The 19205-nt window shown below is 40.4% G+C and overlaps 1 protein-coding gene across 2 annotated transcripts in view; it reads left to right on the forward strand.

The window, feature by feature from the left end:
- The first annotated feature begins 16262 nt into the window (after positions 1–16262).
- The window catches only part of LOC133662283 (mitogen-activated protein kinase kinase kinase 11), a 64207-nt gene continuing 61264 nt past the window's right edge, over positions 16263–19205 (forward strand). For both annotated transcript variants that reach the window (XR_009828089.1, XM_062066149.1), the window contains exon 1: positions 16263–17900. Coding sequence is in view for 1 of the 2 variants with exons in the window: in XM_062066149.1 (XP_061922133.1) it covers positions 17159–17900 (742 nt within the window). In the remaining variant the exon portion in view is untranslated. The remainder of the gene's footprint in view (positions 17901–19205) is intronic.

The raw sequence follows: 19205 nt of genomic DNA on the forward strand, positions 1-19205 counted from the left end.
TTACTGAATAAGAAGACCTGGATTTAGGAGCACATTCAACGACACTCAAGGACATTCAATAAAGCAACACAAAAGATTGATGAGCAAGAAAAAATGAAACTGAAAACCTTCTGCAACATAGACCATGAAGGTCTGGAAATGGCGATAATAATAATAATAGTTTTAATTACACAGATGGGATAGGATGGACTTTATCACACACATGAAAGCAAGAGAGAAACATTAAAGAACACAGAGGACATGAAAGACATTAGAAGGGCACAGAGCTGATGCAAACAGCTGCCACTTCTATTTCTTCATAGAGCTACAAAAGTAAAACAACGGGAAAACAAAAAAATTGCAATAAATTATTCATATTGCGCACATACGATTGCACCATGCATGGACCAACAACAAAAAAGCAGAACAAAACCCCCACCTCAACATCTAATATACACCACGGGGGGCACTGAAGGAACAGACCCAACAAAGCGACCCTGAGAGCTGACTCCGTCCTAGGCTGCCCACCTGCCCCCGGCCACAATTTGGTCCGCATGGACGAGCGAGAATCCACCTCAGGAGATGGAGGTGTCCGATACATGCTCGTTCAGCCAGGGCTCTGTAAAGCTTGTCCATTGTAACGCTCAATGCTAGCTCCGCAGCCCTGTGTCTTCCCCCACCTTTCCTCCGCAGCTGGTCTCAAGTGAAAGCCTGGCCATGGCAAAAAGGCTACCCCGGTCCAAAAGTTCACCAAAAAGCAGCACAGAAGTCACAGAAGCCACCCTGCGTTACGCAGTCTCGAAAGGGGCTGCAACCAAAAGGTAACAAACACATGAAAACAAGAGGGAAACATCAAGTACACAACAGGAGGGCACAGAAGAGCACAGAGCTCCTGCAACCAGCAGCCACGACAGTGGCACCATTTTAGGGGAAAAAGCTGAACGAAAGGGACAAGCGGTAGAAAATGGATGGATGGATGGATGGATTTTAATAGCAACATTATATTTAATTATTAATTGCAACAACAGAAGTTTGTATGCAAACTGCAACAATTAGAAGCATTTTTTGGAACAATTCAACAAACCCTTTAAAGTGATCGCTATCTCAGACACATGGATAGATGGTAAAAAAGGAATACATTTTGATCTCGAAGGATATGAACTAAACTACATCAATAAAAACAATCAGAACGGAGGAGGAGCAGGGTTGTCGTGATGAAGTGATGAAAAACATTTAATTTACTATTGATAATGTCTTAGAATGTATAACCATTGAAATATGTCAAGAAAAAAGCAAAAACATATTCATCAGCTGTATATACAGTACAGGCCAAAAGTTTGGACACACCCTCTCATTCAATAGGGTTTCTTTATTCTTTGCTCTGATTACTGCTTTGCACACTCTTGGCATTCTCTCGATGAACTTCAAGCACACCTGTGAAGTGAAAACCATTTCAGGTGACTACCTCTTGAAGCTCATCGAGAGAATGCCAAGAGTGTGCGGAAAAGTAATCAGAGCAAAGGGTGGCTATTTTGGAAAAACTAGAATATAAAACATGTTTTCAGTTATTTCACCTTTTTTGTTGAGTACATAACTCCACATGTGTTCATTCATAGTGTTGATGCCTTCAGTGACAATCTACAATGTAAATAGTCATGAAAATAAAGAAAATGCATTGAAATGAGAAGGTGTGTCCAAACTTTTAGTGTGTGTGTGCGTGTGCGTGTGCGTGTGTGTGTGTGTGCGTGAGTGTGTGTGTGAGTGTGTGTGTGTGTGTGTGTGTGTGTGTGTGTGTGTGTGTGTGTGTGTGTGGGTGTGTGTGTGGTGTATATACACATTTGTATATATATACACACTATATTGCCAAAAGTATTTGGCCACCTGCCTTGACTCACATATGAACTTGAAGTGCCATCCCATTCCTAACCCATAGGGTTCAATATGATGTCGCTCCACCTTTTGCAGCTATTACAGCTTCAACTCTTCTGGGAAGGCTGTCCACAAGGTTGCGGAGTGTGTTTATGGGAATTTTCCACCATTCTTCCAAAATCGCATTGGTGAGGTCACACACTGATGTTGGTCGAGAAGTCCTGGCTCTCAGTCTCTGTTCTAATTCATCCCAAAGATGTTCTATCGGGTTCAGGTCAGGACTCTGTGCAGGCCAGTCAAGTTCATCCACACCAGACTCTGTCATCCATGTCTTTATGGACCTTGCTTTGTGCACTGGTGCACAGTCATGTTGGAAGAGGAAGGGGCCCGCTCCAAAATGTTCCCACAAAGTTGGGAGCATGGAATTGTCCAAAATGTTTTAGTATCCTGGAGCATTCAAAGTTCCTTTCACTGGAACTAAGGGTTGGAACCCCAACTCCTGAAAAACAACCCCACACCATAATTCCTCCTCCACCAAATTTCACACTCGGCACAATGCAGTCCGAAATGTACCGTTCTCCTGGCAACCTCCAAACCCAGACTCGTCCATCAGGTTGCCAGATGGAAAAGCGTGATTCTTCACTCCAGATAAGTCATCTCCACTGCTCTAGAGTCCAGTGGTGACGTGCTTTACACCACTGCATCCGACGCTTTGCATTGAACTTGGTGATGTATGGCTTAGATGCTGCTGCTCGGCCATGGAAACCCATTCCATGAAGCTTTCTGCGTACTGTACGTGGGCTAATTGGAAGGTCACATGAAGTTTGGAGCTCTGTAGCAAGTCGGGGACCTCTTTGCACTATGCGCTTCAGCATCCGCTGACCCCTCTCTGTCAGTTTACGTGGCCTACCACTTCGAGGTTGAGTTGCTGTTGTTCCAAAACTTTTCCATTTTCTTACAATAAAGCCGACAGTAGACTTTGGAATATTTAGGAGCGAGGAAATTTTACGACTTGATTTGTTGCACAGGTGGCATCCTAAGACAGTTCCACGCTGGAAATCACTGAGCTCCTGAGAGCGGCCCATTCTTTCACAAATGTTTGTAGAAACACTTTCCATGCCTAAGTGCTTGACTTTATACACCTGTGGCCGGGCCAAGTGATTAGGACACCTCATTCTGGTCATTTGGATGGGTGGCCAAATACTTTTGGCAATATAGTGTATGTATGTATGTATGTATGTATGTATGTATGTATGTATGTATGTATGTATGGATATGTGTGTGTGTACATATATATATCTATATATATATATATATAGATATATATTAATAACATTGGGTGCCAGTTCTATGATTAACTACATTCCTCCATAAAATAGATAAACATCTCTGATGAATTTGTATATTATTAAAAATACCAAAACATTTATTAAAGTGGCTGGAGAGGACAGATTTTAAAAAATAATAATTATTTTTTGCATCTTTTTTTAATCGATTAATAATAGTTACAAATAAGAATCGTGATTCATTAAAAAATCTATTTTTTTGGACACCCCTGGTGCACATACACAACAACAGTCCCAGAGAAGCAACTGACAATTTGCAGTCACACTGTTGTTATGATGGAATATACATTCAATGATAGTTAACATTAGAATATGCACTTTGCTAAATTGCTATCATTAGCTGACAACAAACCTAACTAGCTACGTGAGACATAGTTTACATGCTCAAAGCTGGAAAAAGGGTATGCTATAATTATAGATGTCTGATAATGGCTTTTTTGCCGATATCCGATATTCCGATATTGTTCAACTCTTAATTACCAATTCCGACATCAACCGATACTGATATATACAGTCGTGGAATTAACACATTATTATGCCTAATTTTGTTGTGATGCCCCGCTGGATGCATTAAACAATGTAACTTTACCATGAATTGATTAACGTGGACTTACAACTTAAACAAGTTGAAAAACTTATTCGGGTGTTACCATTTAGTGGCCAATTGTACGGAATATGTACTGTACTGTGCAATCTACTAATACAAGTTTCAATCAATCAATCAAAAACAAGGTTTTCTAAAATAAGAGAACAACTTCAACTCGAAATATGGAAAAAAGTGCCAACATGGCACTGCCATATTTATTATTGAAGTCACAAAGTGCATTATTTTTTTTTAACATGCCTCAAAACAGCAGCTTGGAATTTGGGACATGCTCTCCCTGAGATAATCCTAATACCCACTACAACTATGGGAAATACTATACTTTGACTTTCACAAAGTGCATTATTTGTAATTTTTTTAAACATGCCTAAAACAACAGCTACAAAAACAATGAAGGCACACAGCTTCAGTCCAGAGTATACTAGCCTACGTCCGTGTTTTACCGGATATGTACAGCTCCGTACAGCGGCGTTTTAAAAAGTAATTAATTTTACTTTTTCAAACCGATACCGATAATTTCCGATATTACATTTTTAAGCATTTATCGGCCGATAATATCGGCCTGCCGATATTATCGGACATCTCTAGCTATAATGCATATTTTGAAAATGAACCCCCTCCAAAGGTTGCAAACATTCACTTTAATTACCAACATGTAGTTGCGTTGATTAGTGCACATGTTTAAAAAAATTTTTAAAAAGAGGTCAGTGCCTCATCAGCCAGGAAGATCACAGGTGACTGAGTTGCAGTATTTATTTGTGTGCTTGTAGAGTACAAGCACCTCATTTTGAGTTTCTTCTCCCTGATCCTGGCCCCGCCAGCAGCCTCCATGGTATTCCAAGATAAGGCTCAGGTCGAAAAGGTGATTGTTACCATGGACACACCCCGCCCAGCACTCTTTTGTGTCCAGCCCCTTTCCTCTTGCTCTTTTTCAACATTTTCCTAAACATTCCATTCTCTCGGCTAGATGGCCCCCTCCTTTCTAGAGCTCCGGCACACCCGCACAGCTCCAGCACCCCGAGCCGGGGGCCGAAAAAACAACTGTATCCTTCCTGCACAAGTGTTGACTCAGCGGACCTTGCTGCGTTTGGTGTACGTACCTTAGGGTTGGTGGGGGGGCGACTTTAGCGTCCAAACAAACGGCGTCCATGTAGCGAGGGGAAAGGGAGGCATCAAACAGGAGGAAGCACACTGTTTCCACCAAGCAGCCAAAGGAGCTCCTCTTATTTTCCTTTCCTGCCAAGTGCCAAGCTGCCTACTTTTTGGAGCACCTCTTTACAAACAAAACATGTCACTACTACTTGAATTTGTGACATTTTCCATTTAGGACCCCCATTTGCAGAACTCATATTCAGGTTTACGGCCGCACACGCAAATTATATTTGTTGCTGATTTTCCTACATGGTCCATGTCAGCAATATGATTATCAAGTCATATAAGCAAGGGTCTGCAAACTACGGCCCGGGGGCCACATCTAGCCCGTTGGTCATTTTAATTCGGCCCGCCAAATATTAAAACAAAATTAAACAATCTGTTTTCAATCAATCAATCAAACTTTATTTATAAAGCGATTTTCATACATAAAAGAAATGCAACGCAAAGTGATTTACAATGTTAAAAACAATACCCCGGTGACCCATATCCACCATTATCACATTACTACGCACGGACACAGATACCAAACAGAAACACACGCACACAACATACACACATTTGCAACTATATGGACAAAGGATTACATGGCTGAGTACAGAGGAGTCATGTGAGTAAACACTATCACAGGAGCCACTATCAGACCATGTCCACCAGGACCCTGACACAAAAGCGCCCCCACAAGAACCATGACTAGAGATAAAGAGTAAAAAACAAGACATACAGTCGTGGTCAAAAGTTTACATACACCACTTGTTAAGAACATAATGTCATGGCTGTCTTGAGTTTCCAATAATTTCTACAACTCTTCTTTTTTTGTGATATAGTGATTGGAGCACATACTTTTTGGTCACAAAAAACATTCATGAAGTTTGGTTCTTTCATGAATTTATTATGGGTCTACTGAAAATGTGACAATCTGCTGGGTCAAAAGTAGAGATGTCTTTAAATGCTTTAAAATGTAATATCGGAAATTATCGGTATCATTTTTTAAAAATTATCGTATCGTATCGTTTTTTTGTTTTTTTTAAAATTAAATCAACATAAAAAACACAAGATACACTTACAATTAGTACACCAACCCAAAAAACCTCCCTCCCCCATTTACACTCATTCACACTCATTCACACAAAAGGGTTGTTTCTTTCTGTTATTAATATTCTGGTTCCTACATTATATATCAATATATATAACAATACAGTCTGCTAGTCAGATTACTTCTAGACCTCCACCCCAGATCCCACCTCACTCCTACCCACTTCTCCAAAGTGGGCTGGCTCAGGGTGGAGGAAAGAGTAAAACAACTTGCACTGAGCCTAGTCTATAAAATCCGCTACACCTCCCTGATACTGAAGTACTTAACGTAAATGACCGCCATAACCACAACACCAGGGGGAGCTCCACTGACCACGTTAAACCCAGATTCCGATCTAACAAAGGTCTTAACTCATTCTCTTTCTATGCCACATCAATGTGGAATGCACTCCCAACAGGTGTAAAAGGAAGGGCATCTCTATCCTCCTTCAAAACCGCAATAAAAGTACACCTCCAGGCAACTTCAACCCTAAACTAACACCCTCCCCGGATTGTAAATAATCAAATGTAAATAATCAAATGTAGATACTTTTTCTTATGCTTTCTGATCTCTCTCTCTCTATGTCCACTACTTGCTGTACATATGCTACCAAGTCAGACCTACACTGTTTCAATGTCCATTTCTCTGATGATGCAATTGTTGATGCTGATTGTTGATGACAGAAGTGTTGATACCAACCAAACCTAACCCCCCGCCACCCCCCTCCATATTTCTGTTATTAATATTCTGGTTCCTACATTATATATCAATATATATAACAATACAGTCTGCTAGTCAGATTACTTCTAGACCTCCACCCCAGATCCCACCTCACTCCTACCCACTAATTGTATAATTCAATGTATATACTCTGATGATTATCTTGTGTGATGACTGTATTATGATCATACTTGCCAACCCTCCCGTTTTTAGCGGGAGAATCCCGATATTCAGCGCCTCTCCCGACAACCTCCCGACAGAGATTTTGTCCCGACAAACTCCCGGTATTCAGCCGGAGCTGGAGGCCACGCCCCCCAAAAAAAAAGTCTGCCGCAGCTGCGATTGGACCTGACCAGCCTCCGGGTACAAGTACTGGAGTACCAATTGCTTGCCAGGGAAGATCTTCCCCAGGAAGCAAGGATTGACCGGTTTTGGGCCATGCTAGGGAGAGAGGGAAGATTCCACACTCTCGTGCATTTGATGAAAGCACTTTTGTGCGTGCCACACAGCAATGCATCATCAGAGAGGGTGTTCAGCATGGTTAGAAAAATAGTGACAGAGAATAGAAAGAGGATGGACAATTCAACCCTTGACAAAGCATTGTACTTTCAAGTACAACAATGAGTAGATGAGTGTTGTGTGTGTGTGTGTGTGTGTATATGTGTAAATAAATGAACACTAAAATTCAAGTATTTATTTTATTTATATAATAAAATCTATATATATATATATATATATAGATTTTCGAAATCCCGTGACCCAAGTGGACTCACAGTCTCACAATATGCACTGTTTTGCAGGACACTGTAATAAAATAAATTCATAATCCACCTGGTGCCAGTGATATGTTGAAGCGACAGCAGTGTGGAGCTGCATTTTGCCACATACAGTTGTGGACCGTCACACATATATATATATATATATATATATATATATATATATATATATATATATATATATATATATATATATATATATATATATATATATATATATATATATATATATATATATATACAGTGGGGCAAAAAAGTATTTAGTCAGCCACCCATTGATTGTCAATGGGTGGCTGACTAAATACTTTTTTGCCCCACTGTATATGAAATACTTGAGTTGGTGAATTCTAGCTGTAAATATACTCTCCTCTTAACCACGCCCCTAACCACGCCTCCGTCCCAACCACGACCCCCGACCAAGCCCCCCCCCCTCCCGATATTGGAGGTCTCAAGGTTGGCAAGTATGATTATGAAGTTAGTATATATTTGATAGTATGTCTGTATCATGAATCAATTTAAGTGGACCCCGACTTAAACAAGTTGAAAAACTTATTCGGGTGTTACCATTTAGTGGTCAATTGTACGGAATATGTACTTCACTGTGCAATCTACTAATAAAAGTTTCAATCAATCAATCAAGGGATACAGTCCGTAAGCACACATGATTGTGCGTGCTGCTGGTCCACTAATAGTACTAACCTTTAACAGTTAATTTTACTCATTTTCATTAATTACTACTTTCTATGTAACTGTTTTTATATTGTTTTACTTTCTTTTTTATTCAAGAAAATGTTTTTAATTTATTTATCTTATTTTATTTTATTATTTTTAAAAAAAAGGACCTTATCTTCACCATACCTGGTTGTCCAAATTAGGCATAATAATGTGTTAATTCCACGACTGTATATATCGGTATCGGTTGATATCGGTATCGGTAATTAAGAGTTGGACAATATCGGAATATCGGATATTGGCAAAAAGCCATTATCGGACATCCCTAGTCAAAAGTATACATACAGCAATGTTAATATTTGGTTACATGTCCCTTGGCAAGTTTCACTGCAATAAGGTGCTTTTGGTAGCCATCCACAAGCTTCTGGCTGAATTTTTGACCACACCTCTTGACAAAATTGATGCAGTTCAGCTGAATTGGTTGGTTTTCTGACATGGACTTGTTTCTTCAGCATTGTCCACACATTTACGTCAGGATTTTGGGAAGGCCAATCCAAAACCTTAATTCTAGCCTGATTTAGCCATTCCTTTACCACTTTTGACGTGTGTTTGGGGTCAATGTCCTGTTGGAACACCCAACTGCGCCCAAGACCCAACCTCCGGGCTGATGATTTTAGGTTGTCCTGTAGAATTTGGAGGTAATCCTCCTTTTTCATTGTCCCATTTACTATCTGTAAAGCACCAGTTCCATTGGCAGCAAAACAGGCCCAGAGCATAATAATACTACCACCACCATGCTTGACGGTGGGAATGGTGTTCCTGGGATTAAAAGCCTCACCTTTTCTCCTCCAAACATATTGCTGGGTATTGTGGCCAAACAGCTCAATTTTTGTTTAATCTGACATCACATGGACAAGGAAGACCTTCTGGAGGAAAATTATGTGGTCAGATGAAACAAAAATTGAGCTGTTTGGCCACAATACCCAGCAATATGTTTTCATCTGACCACAGAACTTTCCTCCAGAAGGTCTTATCTTTGTCCATGTGATGTCACATGTTCAGTAGATCCATAATGAATTCATAAAAGAACCAAACTTCCTGAATGTTTTTTGTGACCAACAAGTATGTGCTCCAATCACTCTATCACAAAAAATAAGAGTTGTAGAAATTATTGGAAACTCAAGACAGCCATGACATTATGTCCTTCACAAGTGTATGTAAACTTTTGACCACGACTGTATGAAGATTAAAAGAAAACATTTTAATAAAAATAAAATGATAATTAATAACAAGCAAAAGCCAAATCAAAAAGGTGGGTCTTAAGCCTGCTCTTTAAAACATGAACATTCTCCGCAGCTCTGAGGTCCTCCGGCAAGCTGTTCCATAGAAGGGGGCCATAATGGTGGAAAGATGCCATCCTGCGACTTTTTGTCCTGACTTTTGGAATAATTAGGAGATGAGTGGGAAGGCTCATAGGGTAAAAGCAAATCTGAAAAATAAAAAGGCCCAATACCATAAAAACATTTATAAACCATAAGAAGAACCTTAAAATTGATCCTGAAACACACGGGGAGCCAATGCAGAGATTTTAAAACTTGTGTAATGTGAGCCCGCCTTCTGGTCTTTGTCAGGACACGTGCCATTTCCTGTTTATTTGATGTTCTGATATGTTATTGTTGAAAGTAGACGTATTATGATTCAAGAAGCCCATGTTTGAGAAGTCTACGCTTAGTTCCAACAGGTATGATATGCTTTGAAATGCATCATGTCAAATTTCAAAAGCCAATGTGGCCCCTGAGCTAAAACGTTTAAGAGCATGATTCAAATTTTATATGAGCAAAAATAACCCTAAGAGTATTTTGGGGATTTTTTTGTCCTTTGAGATAAATGTTTGCTCTGTATCAGACCTGAGCAAAATACGGCCAATTAAGATTTTCAATCCGGCCCGCCGGATGTTCTACATAATTTTTTTAGACCTTTAACATCAAAACTAGGGACTGCCGGTATTATCGGCCGATAAATGCTTTAAAGTGTAATATCGGAAATTATCGGTAACTGTTTCATGATTATCGGTATCTGTTTCAAAAAGTAAAATGTATGACTTTTTAAAACGCCGCTGTGTACACGGACGTAGGGAGAAGTACAGAGCGCCAATAAACCTTAAAGGCACTTCCTTTACGTGCCGGCCCAGTTACATAATATCTACGGCTTTTCACACACACATTGCATACTTGGTCAACAGCCATACAGGTCACACTGAGGGTGACCGTATAAACAACGTTATCACTGTTACAAATTTGCGCCACACTGTGAACCCACACCAAACAAGAATGACAAACACATTTCGGGAGAACATCTGCACCGTAACACAACATAAACACAACAGAACAAATACCCAGAATCCCTTGCAGCACTAACTCTTCCGGGACGCTACAATATACACCCCTGCTACCCCCTGCCCCCACCTCAACCCCGCCCCCCCCCAACCCCGCCCACCTCAACCTCCTCATAGTCTCTCTCAGGGAGAGCATGTCCCAAATTCCAAGCTGCTGTTTTGAGGCATGTTAAAAAAAATAATGCACTTTGTGACTTCAATAATAAATATGGCAGTGCCATATTGGCATTTTTTTCCATAACTTGAGTTGATTTATTTTGGAAAACCTTGTTACATTGTTTAATGCATCCAGTGGGGCTTCACAACAAAATTAGGCATAATAATGTGTTAATTCCACGACTGTATACATTGGTATCGGTTGATATCGGTATCAGTAATTAAGAGTTGGACAATACCGGAATATCGGATATCGGTAAAAAAGCCATTATCGGACATCTCTAATCAAAACTGTAGTGCTGTTTTTAAATGACCGTAAGTCTTGAACTATAGAAAGTATTTCAGTGGTTGAAATTTGCACTTTTGAGTGTTATACGAGTTATTACGGTACAGCAGCTCAGACGAGGAACAAAGCAGAGTGGGAAAGGGTTTGTTTTCTGAGCAGCCAGCCTGAATTGCATGTGTCAGGAACAGATGCGGAAGCAAATTTTTACAACAAATTCTGCATAAAAGTGATAATCTATCATACTGTAAGGGTTTATTACCATTTGCATTCGTATTTTGCTGTTTGTTACATTTTTGTTGTGTTTTGCTTGATTGTAAAGGATCGAGGGAGGAGCTGGTCTCAGAAGTAAAAGAGGAGCGATGCTCATATGTTGTTAATATTCAGTGTTTTATTGCTCATAGTTAATATTGTAAATCCAACTTTCTTTATTTTAATGTACATTCTGGGTGTCCCATTCAGTAAAAACTGTAAAATTCCATTCCATTTTTTTGAGGTGGTCTGTCATAACTTTTTTAGAACTCTATCGGACATTGTGACTTTTGGTATTAGTGCTCCTAAAAAAAAATTATTAACTTATATAATTTATACACACATACACATTGGCCCCAGACACATTTTTTGTCTCAATGTGGCCCCCAAGTCAAAATATTTGCCCTGCTCTGCTCTATATCAGCGATGCACAGGGAAATAATTTTAGCCCAGCAGAGAAGCTAAAAAACATAAAAGTCTTCAGAGTGTATAAAACATTTTGGATTAATCTTTTTTTTTTCTTCTTTATTTTAACTCAAATCTCTTAAGTGAACTGTAGTCTTGAATATAAATAGCAAAAAGGTCATGTTTTTTTCTAACCCTTTAAAAGCCCATTTGATCCTATCATGCCAGTTTTTTGATCTTGAAAAATCTGCATAACTTAGAATTAGACTTAGACAAACTTTATTGATCCACAAAGGAAATTGTTCCACACGGTAGCTCAGTTCCAAAGGATGGAAAGGGTAAGAATGGAAAAGATAATAAACACAAGGGCACAAAAAGAGGGTGAAAACAAAAGGTATAACGTAGACTAAAAATGTACCATAGTAGCAATATAAAATATAACATATATGTAACATTTACATATTATATATACAGTATATATTATATACTGATATATTATATTATTATATTATATTTGCATATAATATATACAATATATAACAAATCCCAATTACCATGTACACTATTACAGTATATATAACAGCAATTAACATGAGTAAATGTTAATGAGCTTGATGTAACGATCAGGTCAAAATCTACAAAAGAATAGTTATAAAAGAAATGTTGATCAATTGTCAGGTTGTACCCTCCCTTCTGCCTGAGTGCCGCTGGGAAAGGCTAAGGCCCCCACGACCCCGAGAGGAGCAAGAGTTAGAAAATAGATGGATGTTATATTTTTTCCTGTGTTAGATTACAAACTTTATAGCAATTTAGTAGCATAGGTAAAAAAAAGTCCCAGTTGACTATCATTATACTTACATTTTTTAACTGTATAAAATCATGCATTTTCTAATTCCAGGTTTTCATTTTGGATAAACAGAGTACGCTTTGTTATATCTAAGTTAAAGTTAAAGTTAAAGTACCAATGATTGTCACACACACACTAGGTGTGGTGAAATTTGTCCTCTGCATTCGACCCATCCCCTTGATCACCCCCTGGGAGGTGAGGGGAGCAGTGGGCAGCAGCGTAGCCGCGCCCGGGAATCATTTTTGGTGATTTAACCCCCAATTCCAACCCTTGATGTCTACTGTTTGGAATTCCATCCATCCATTTTCTTTACCGCTTATCTTCATTAGGGCCGTGGGCAAGCTGGAGCCTATCCCAGCTGACTTTGGTCGGGAGGCAAGGTGCTGTTTGGAATTAGATGGGACATTTTTGGTCAAGTGTTCCTCACAGGACTTTGATGGTGGCTTCTGCCGTGGTTTTTTTGTAGCGGGCAAAACCGTGTGTGCATGTGTGCTGCACCTGTTGAAAGACTGGCAAAGCAAATACGAAATCTGAATCCAAACATGTTTTATACACGCTGAGGATTTTTTCGTCTTTTAGCTACTGTATTTTTACAAAGTAAAGAAACTGTTCCAAAGTATTACGTGAGACAACACTTCAAAATATTTAATTGGTTGTAAAAGGGGACCTTTTATGATTTTCCTCCATTCTAACCTGTAAATGTTACAATGTTGGATACTCGTGTTAAACAATACCAAAACTTGGTGAGAAAAAATAATATTTAGTTTAAGCCTGGGCCCCTGACTGAGGCCAAGGAAGAAAAAAAAACCTCATATCCATAGCACACATAAACGTGTGTAAGAGGGAAACATCAAAGAACACAAAGGACATTAAAGACATTAAAAGAGCAGAGCTGATGCAACCAGCCACTTCTAAACACAGCCACAAAAGTAAAACAACAACAACAACAAAAACATATACAGTCAGAGACAGGAGCAGACCCAACAAAGCAACCAAGAGAGCCGACTCCACCCTCAGCCGCCCACCAACTCCCGGCCAGTGTCCAGTCCGCATGGAAGATCGAGGATACGTCCAAGGAGACCGAGGTGTCCGATACCTGCTCATTCATCCAAGACACTGTGAAACTTGTCCGTCCCGGCGCCAGCTCCGCAGCCCTGTCTCTTCATCCGCATCTCCTCCAGTCTCTCCAAACGAACTCTGGTGTGGCAAAGACCCATCAGCTGGTTTCCATGGCCAAAAGGCTCCCAGGAAGCAGATCCAGAAGTTTACAAAAAAGCACAGCAGAAGTCACGAAAGTGCCACTCCTTGTCACACAGTCCCAAAGGGTCCTTAACCAAAAGGCAAACAACCCCCACATGAAAACAAGAGGGAAACATCAGGAACACAAAAGGATGACAAATTTAGAGAAAAAATGTGTCTGGAGGCCAGTAAATCTGATTTTTACGAACACTAATACATTGAGACACCCAGAATGTACATGAAAATGAAGAATGTGGGATTAACAATATTAACTATGAACAATAAAACACTGAATATTGACAACATATGAACGTCACATCCCCTCTCGATGGACATATTTTACGATGAAGCGAAACGCAACAAAATTGCAAAACACACAGCAAAATATGAAAGCGAAGGGTAAAAAATAAACCCACCTACAATCTGATATATCTGATGTATCACTAAGCTTAAGGACTTTGTTGTAAAAATCTCCTTCCGCGTCTGTCCCTGACACCCGCTTTTCAGGCTGGCCGCTCTGGAAACACTCTGTGGAAACGCTCTGTGGAAACGCTCCCCACCCACACTGCTTGGTGCCTCGTCTGAGCTGCTGTGACTTAGATTACCATAGTAACTAGAATATCATATATATTGCTGGGTATTGTGGCCAAACAGCTCAATTTTTGTTTCATCTGACATCACATGGACAAAGATAAGACCTTCTGGAGGAAAGTTCTGTGGTCAGATGAAACAAAAATTTAGCTATTTGGCCACAATACCCAGCAATATGTTTGGAGGAGAAAAGGTGAGGCCTTTAATCCCAGTCAAGCATGGTGGTGGTAGTATTATGCTCTGGGCCTGTTTTGCTGCCAATGGAACTGGTGCTTTAAATGGGACAATGAAAAAGGAGGATTACCTCCAAATTCTTCAGGACAACCTAAAATCATCAGCCTGGAGGTTGGGTCTTGGGCGCAGTTGGGTGTTCCAACTGGACAATGACCCCAAACACACGTCAAAAGTGGTAAAGGAATGGCTAAATCAGCCTAGAATTATGGTTTTAGAATGGCCTTCCCAAAGTCCTGACTTAAATGTGTGGACAATGCTGAAGAAAAAAGTCCATGTCAGAAAACCAACAAATTTAGCTGAACTGCACCAATTTTGTCAAGAGGAATGGTAAAAAATTCAGCCAGAAGCTTGTGGATGGCTACAAAAAGCACCTTATCGCAGTGAAATTTGCCAAGGCACATGTAACCGAAATATTAACATTGCTGTATGTATACTTTTGACCCAGCAGATTTGGTCACATTTTCAGTAAACCCATAATAAATTCATAAAAGAACCAAACTTCATGAATGTTTTTTGTGACCAACAAGTATGTGCTCCAATCACTCTATCACAAAAAAATAAGAGATGTGGAAAGTATTGGAAACTCAAGACAGCCATGACATTATGTTCTTTACAAGTGTATGTAAACTTTTGATCGTGACTATATATATATATATATATATATATATATATATATATATATATATATATATATATATATATATATATATATATATATATATATATATATATATATATATATATATATATATATATATATATATATTCAGTACAGGCAAAAAGTTTGGACACACCTTCTCATTCAATGGGTTTTCTTTATTTTCTTATTTCATGTTTTTCAGTGACATTGTAGATTGTCACTGCGGCATCAAAACTATGAATGAACATATGTGGAGTTATGTACTTAACAAAAAAAGGTGAAATAACTGAAAACATGTTTTATATTCTAGTTTCTTCAAAATAGCCACCCTTTGCTCCGATTACTTTTTTGCACACTCTTGGCATGAGCTTCAAGAGGTAGTCACCTGAAATGGTTTTCACTTCACAGTGTCATAGTTTTGATGCCTTCAGTGACAACCTACAATGTAAATAATCATGAAAATAAAGAAAATGCATTGAAATGAGAATGTGTGTCCAAACTTTTGGCCTGTACTGTATGTGTGTGTGTATAGTGTACAGTCGCGATCAAAAGTGTACACTTGTAACGAAAATAATGTCATGGCTGTCTTGAGTTTCCATAAATTTCTACAACTCTTATTTTTTTGTGATAGAGTGATTGGAGCACATACTTGTTGGTCACAAAAAACATTAATGGAATTTAGTTATTTTATGAATTTATTATGGGTCTACTGAAAATGTGACCACATCTGTATTAATATTATCATATACTATACGTTTTGATTTTTTTAAATTATTATGTTAATTTTATTATTAAAAAAACCGTTGTACTTTAATCCCCTCCCTGTGCAATCGGTGATGGCGCTAAAGTCAAAATTCCAAATTTAAAGCACATTTTGACTCAGCTTTGTTTGCTTTTTCCTCGCCGGAAAGCAGAGCTCTATTTTGTGTCACTTTTATTTTGACGGCGCTACCCGGATGTGCGCTTCGATTAGCACGTCAAGCGTCTCCTGTCATGTGACTTCCTGTTGGCGAAACTAAAGTTTTGAAGCCACACCCTCTCAGTGACTGTGAGCAAACACGTAGAAGAGCTCCGAGCTCTTCCGAATGGAATACTACAATAAATCCTGGATGTGATTTTTGTTGCGGTATTTTTTAATCCATTTTTATCCACTTCGTAACAAGAAAGGCGCGTACGCGGACTAGCCCACACAGGAACTACCTCCACCGTGATGAGGATGATACCCAAGTAGAAGTTCTTCTTTGAAAAGAAATGGAGAGATATGTGTGTGCTACTACTTTCATTGCGTGTGTTTGCCGTAAAAAACGGATAACTGCATGTAGGTTTTTCGTCAAAGTTTGAGTACTAAAAAATTGTCACCTCTGAAAGTTGTCGTAAAACACTGGACTGAATGCTGCCTTTCCTGCCATTCTTCTCTCCACTTCCGGTTGGTGGTGGCCACTGCACTTAATGGCTAAAAATACTTTGAAAAAAAGTTTCCAGCTAGCGAGCAAAGCCTAGAAGAACTTTTGTCACTTGGATGTATAATTGTCTTCAACAGGTGCCCTTTGACAGAGCTAATAATGTCATTATGAGGTTGTTCAAGATCCTGCAAAATACAGGCTGTTTAGATTACATTGTGCTCTAACCATGTGTTGGGAAACCACGCACTGCATGACTGCAAACCACTGCGTTCAGAATCTGTGCTAATCCACGGCGCCCCTAATCTGCCCCCCACCCCTCTACCCCGGACTATGCTGCATCAATTGGATCCTTTAAACCAGCTGCTGATTGTCCGTCGCCCTTTTACCGGCGAACATTTCATTCATCCCTGATGAGCCAACAAGACAGACAGGAAAGGGAGCTAGGTGCAATAAAGTACTCCTTTGTACTTTATTTTCAAACCTGTGGGCCTCAGAGTCAAATCCAGTCCAAGCAACCGCCATGGAGCCGCTGAAGAACATATTCAGCAGAAGCCCGTTGTCCAGCTGGAAGAACTTGGATCAGTCGCAGAAAGGCAGCTTTGCCAACCCTGTGTGGACGGCCTTGTTCGACTATGAGGCGTCCTGCAAGGATGAGCTCACCCTGCGCAAGGGTGACCTGGTGGAGGTCTTATCGCTGGACTCAGAGATATCCGGGGACGAAGGCTGGTGGGCGGGTAAGGTGAACAACAAAGTGGGCATCTTCCCCTCCAACTATGGGTCCTTCAAACCCAGCGGCTACGGGAAGCTGCCGGGCAGAGGAGTGGTTGGCGAGCTGGGCGAGTTGGAACCCGAAGTGGTGAACTTCCATGAGCTCAGCCTGGAGGAGGTCATAGGGGTGGGCGGGTTCGGTAAGGTGTACCGTGGCACCTGGCGAGGCGGGCTGGTGGCTGTCAAAGCTGCCCGACAAGACCCGGACGAGGACATCAGCGTGACGGCGCAGAACGTCCGGCAGGAGGCGCGTCTCTTCGCCATGCTCACCCACCCCAACATTATCACCCTGAAAGGTGTCTGCCTGCAGGAACCCAACCTGTGTCTCATCATGGAATATGCATCTGGCGGGCCGCTGAGCCGGGCGCTGGCCGGCCGACGCATCCCGCCTCACATCCTTGTCAACTGGGCCGTGCAGATCGCTCGAGGGATGCTCTACCTGCACAACGAGGCCATCGTGCCAGTCATACATCGAGACCTCAAGTCCAACAACAGTAAGTTCTTAGTCTTTCTTTAATAGTTCACAAATTGACAACCTGCTGGAACTTTGGCATCGGTCCTCCAACTGTGTCAACCATCATTTGACTTTTCTATTCTTGTATTTCCTCTAACGTAAAGTTAATGTTCTCATAAACTCTTGTCATATGCCAGGGGTGTCCAAACTGCTGCACGTACACAAATTGTGTGTGTGTGGGCAGGGTCTTCACACTCTAATGTATGTTAGGATGTTAGATAAATGTAAAGAAAAACTAACTTTGTGGTTTAGGTAAATGGTAAATGGGTCGTACTTGTATAGCGCTTTTCTACCTTTTTTTTTTTTAAGGAACTCAAAGCACTTTGACACTATTTTCCCCATTCACACACACACACACACACACACACACACACACACACACACACACACACACACACACACACACACACACACACACTGATGGCGGGAGCTGCCATGCACGGCGCTAACCAGGCCCATCAGGAGCAAGGGTGAAGTGTCTTGCTCAAGGACACAAAGGACGTGACTAGGATGGTAGAAGGTGGGGATTGAACCAGCAACCCTCAGATTGCTGGCACGGCCACTCTCCCAACTTCGCCACGCCGTCCCGGTAACAAAGGAATCCTCCTAAATGTACTTCTTCTTATTTACTACTATTATTATTATTATTAATATTGTTATAACTAATTGTCTTTTTGAGTCTTTTACGTACTTGAAAACTTACCAAAATTTGGGAACATGTGTATCCTTGTAAAAGTTGTTCCTCATGACATGACGCACGAAAATCACCAGAGAACGCATTAGACACACAGTCGGGCTGTGCAAATTTGGAAATGAAAGAAAGTGAAGGAAGTGTCAGCCGACATGTAAACGTCTTTGAGTACCGGTAAAATAGCAGCGTTTGTTTGTAGAGCACTGGAGCACAGATTTAATTCCCTGTGTTCAAGTATAAAAAAAACAAGCTGCAGGCTGCAAATGGCCCCCTGGTTGCACTTTGGACACCTTCCATATGTAGAAGAAGTAGAACTAGGCCAAGTGGACTTCCTGGTAGCTCTTCTGTAACATAGCGGGCTTGTTGTGTGTATGTAGTGTTTAAGAGGCCATACTTGGCACAAAGGCAACCTTTTCTAAAGCTCCTCCACAAGGCTATTTAGTCTCAACTGTGGTATAAATAAACCAGCTCAGCTTGACATAAATGTATAGTTTTGATCCATCATTTTTTGTTTGGATCTGAACCTAGTTCCTTAAAAGTTGGATCAAAATGTCTAAGCACCAGCTGGCACTGCAAGGGCCTGTAAATGTGCAA

The sequence above is a fragment of the Entelurus aequoreus genome, linkage group LG12 (assembly GCF_033978785.1).
Source record: "Entelurus aequoreus isolate RoL-2023_Sb linkage group LG12, RoL_Eaeq_v1.1, whole genome shotgun sequence".
Taxonomy (NCBI): Eukaryota; Metazoa; Chordata; class Actinopteri; order Syngnathiformes; family Syngnathidae; genus Entelurus; species Entelurus aequoreus.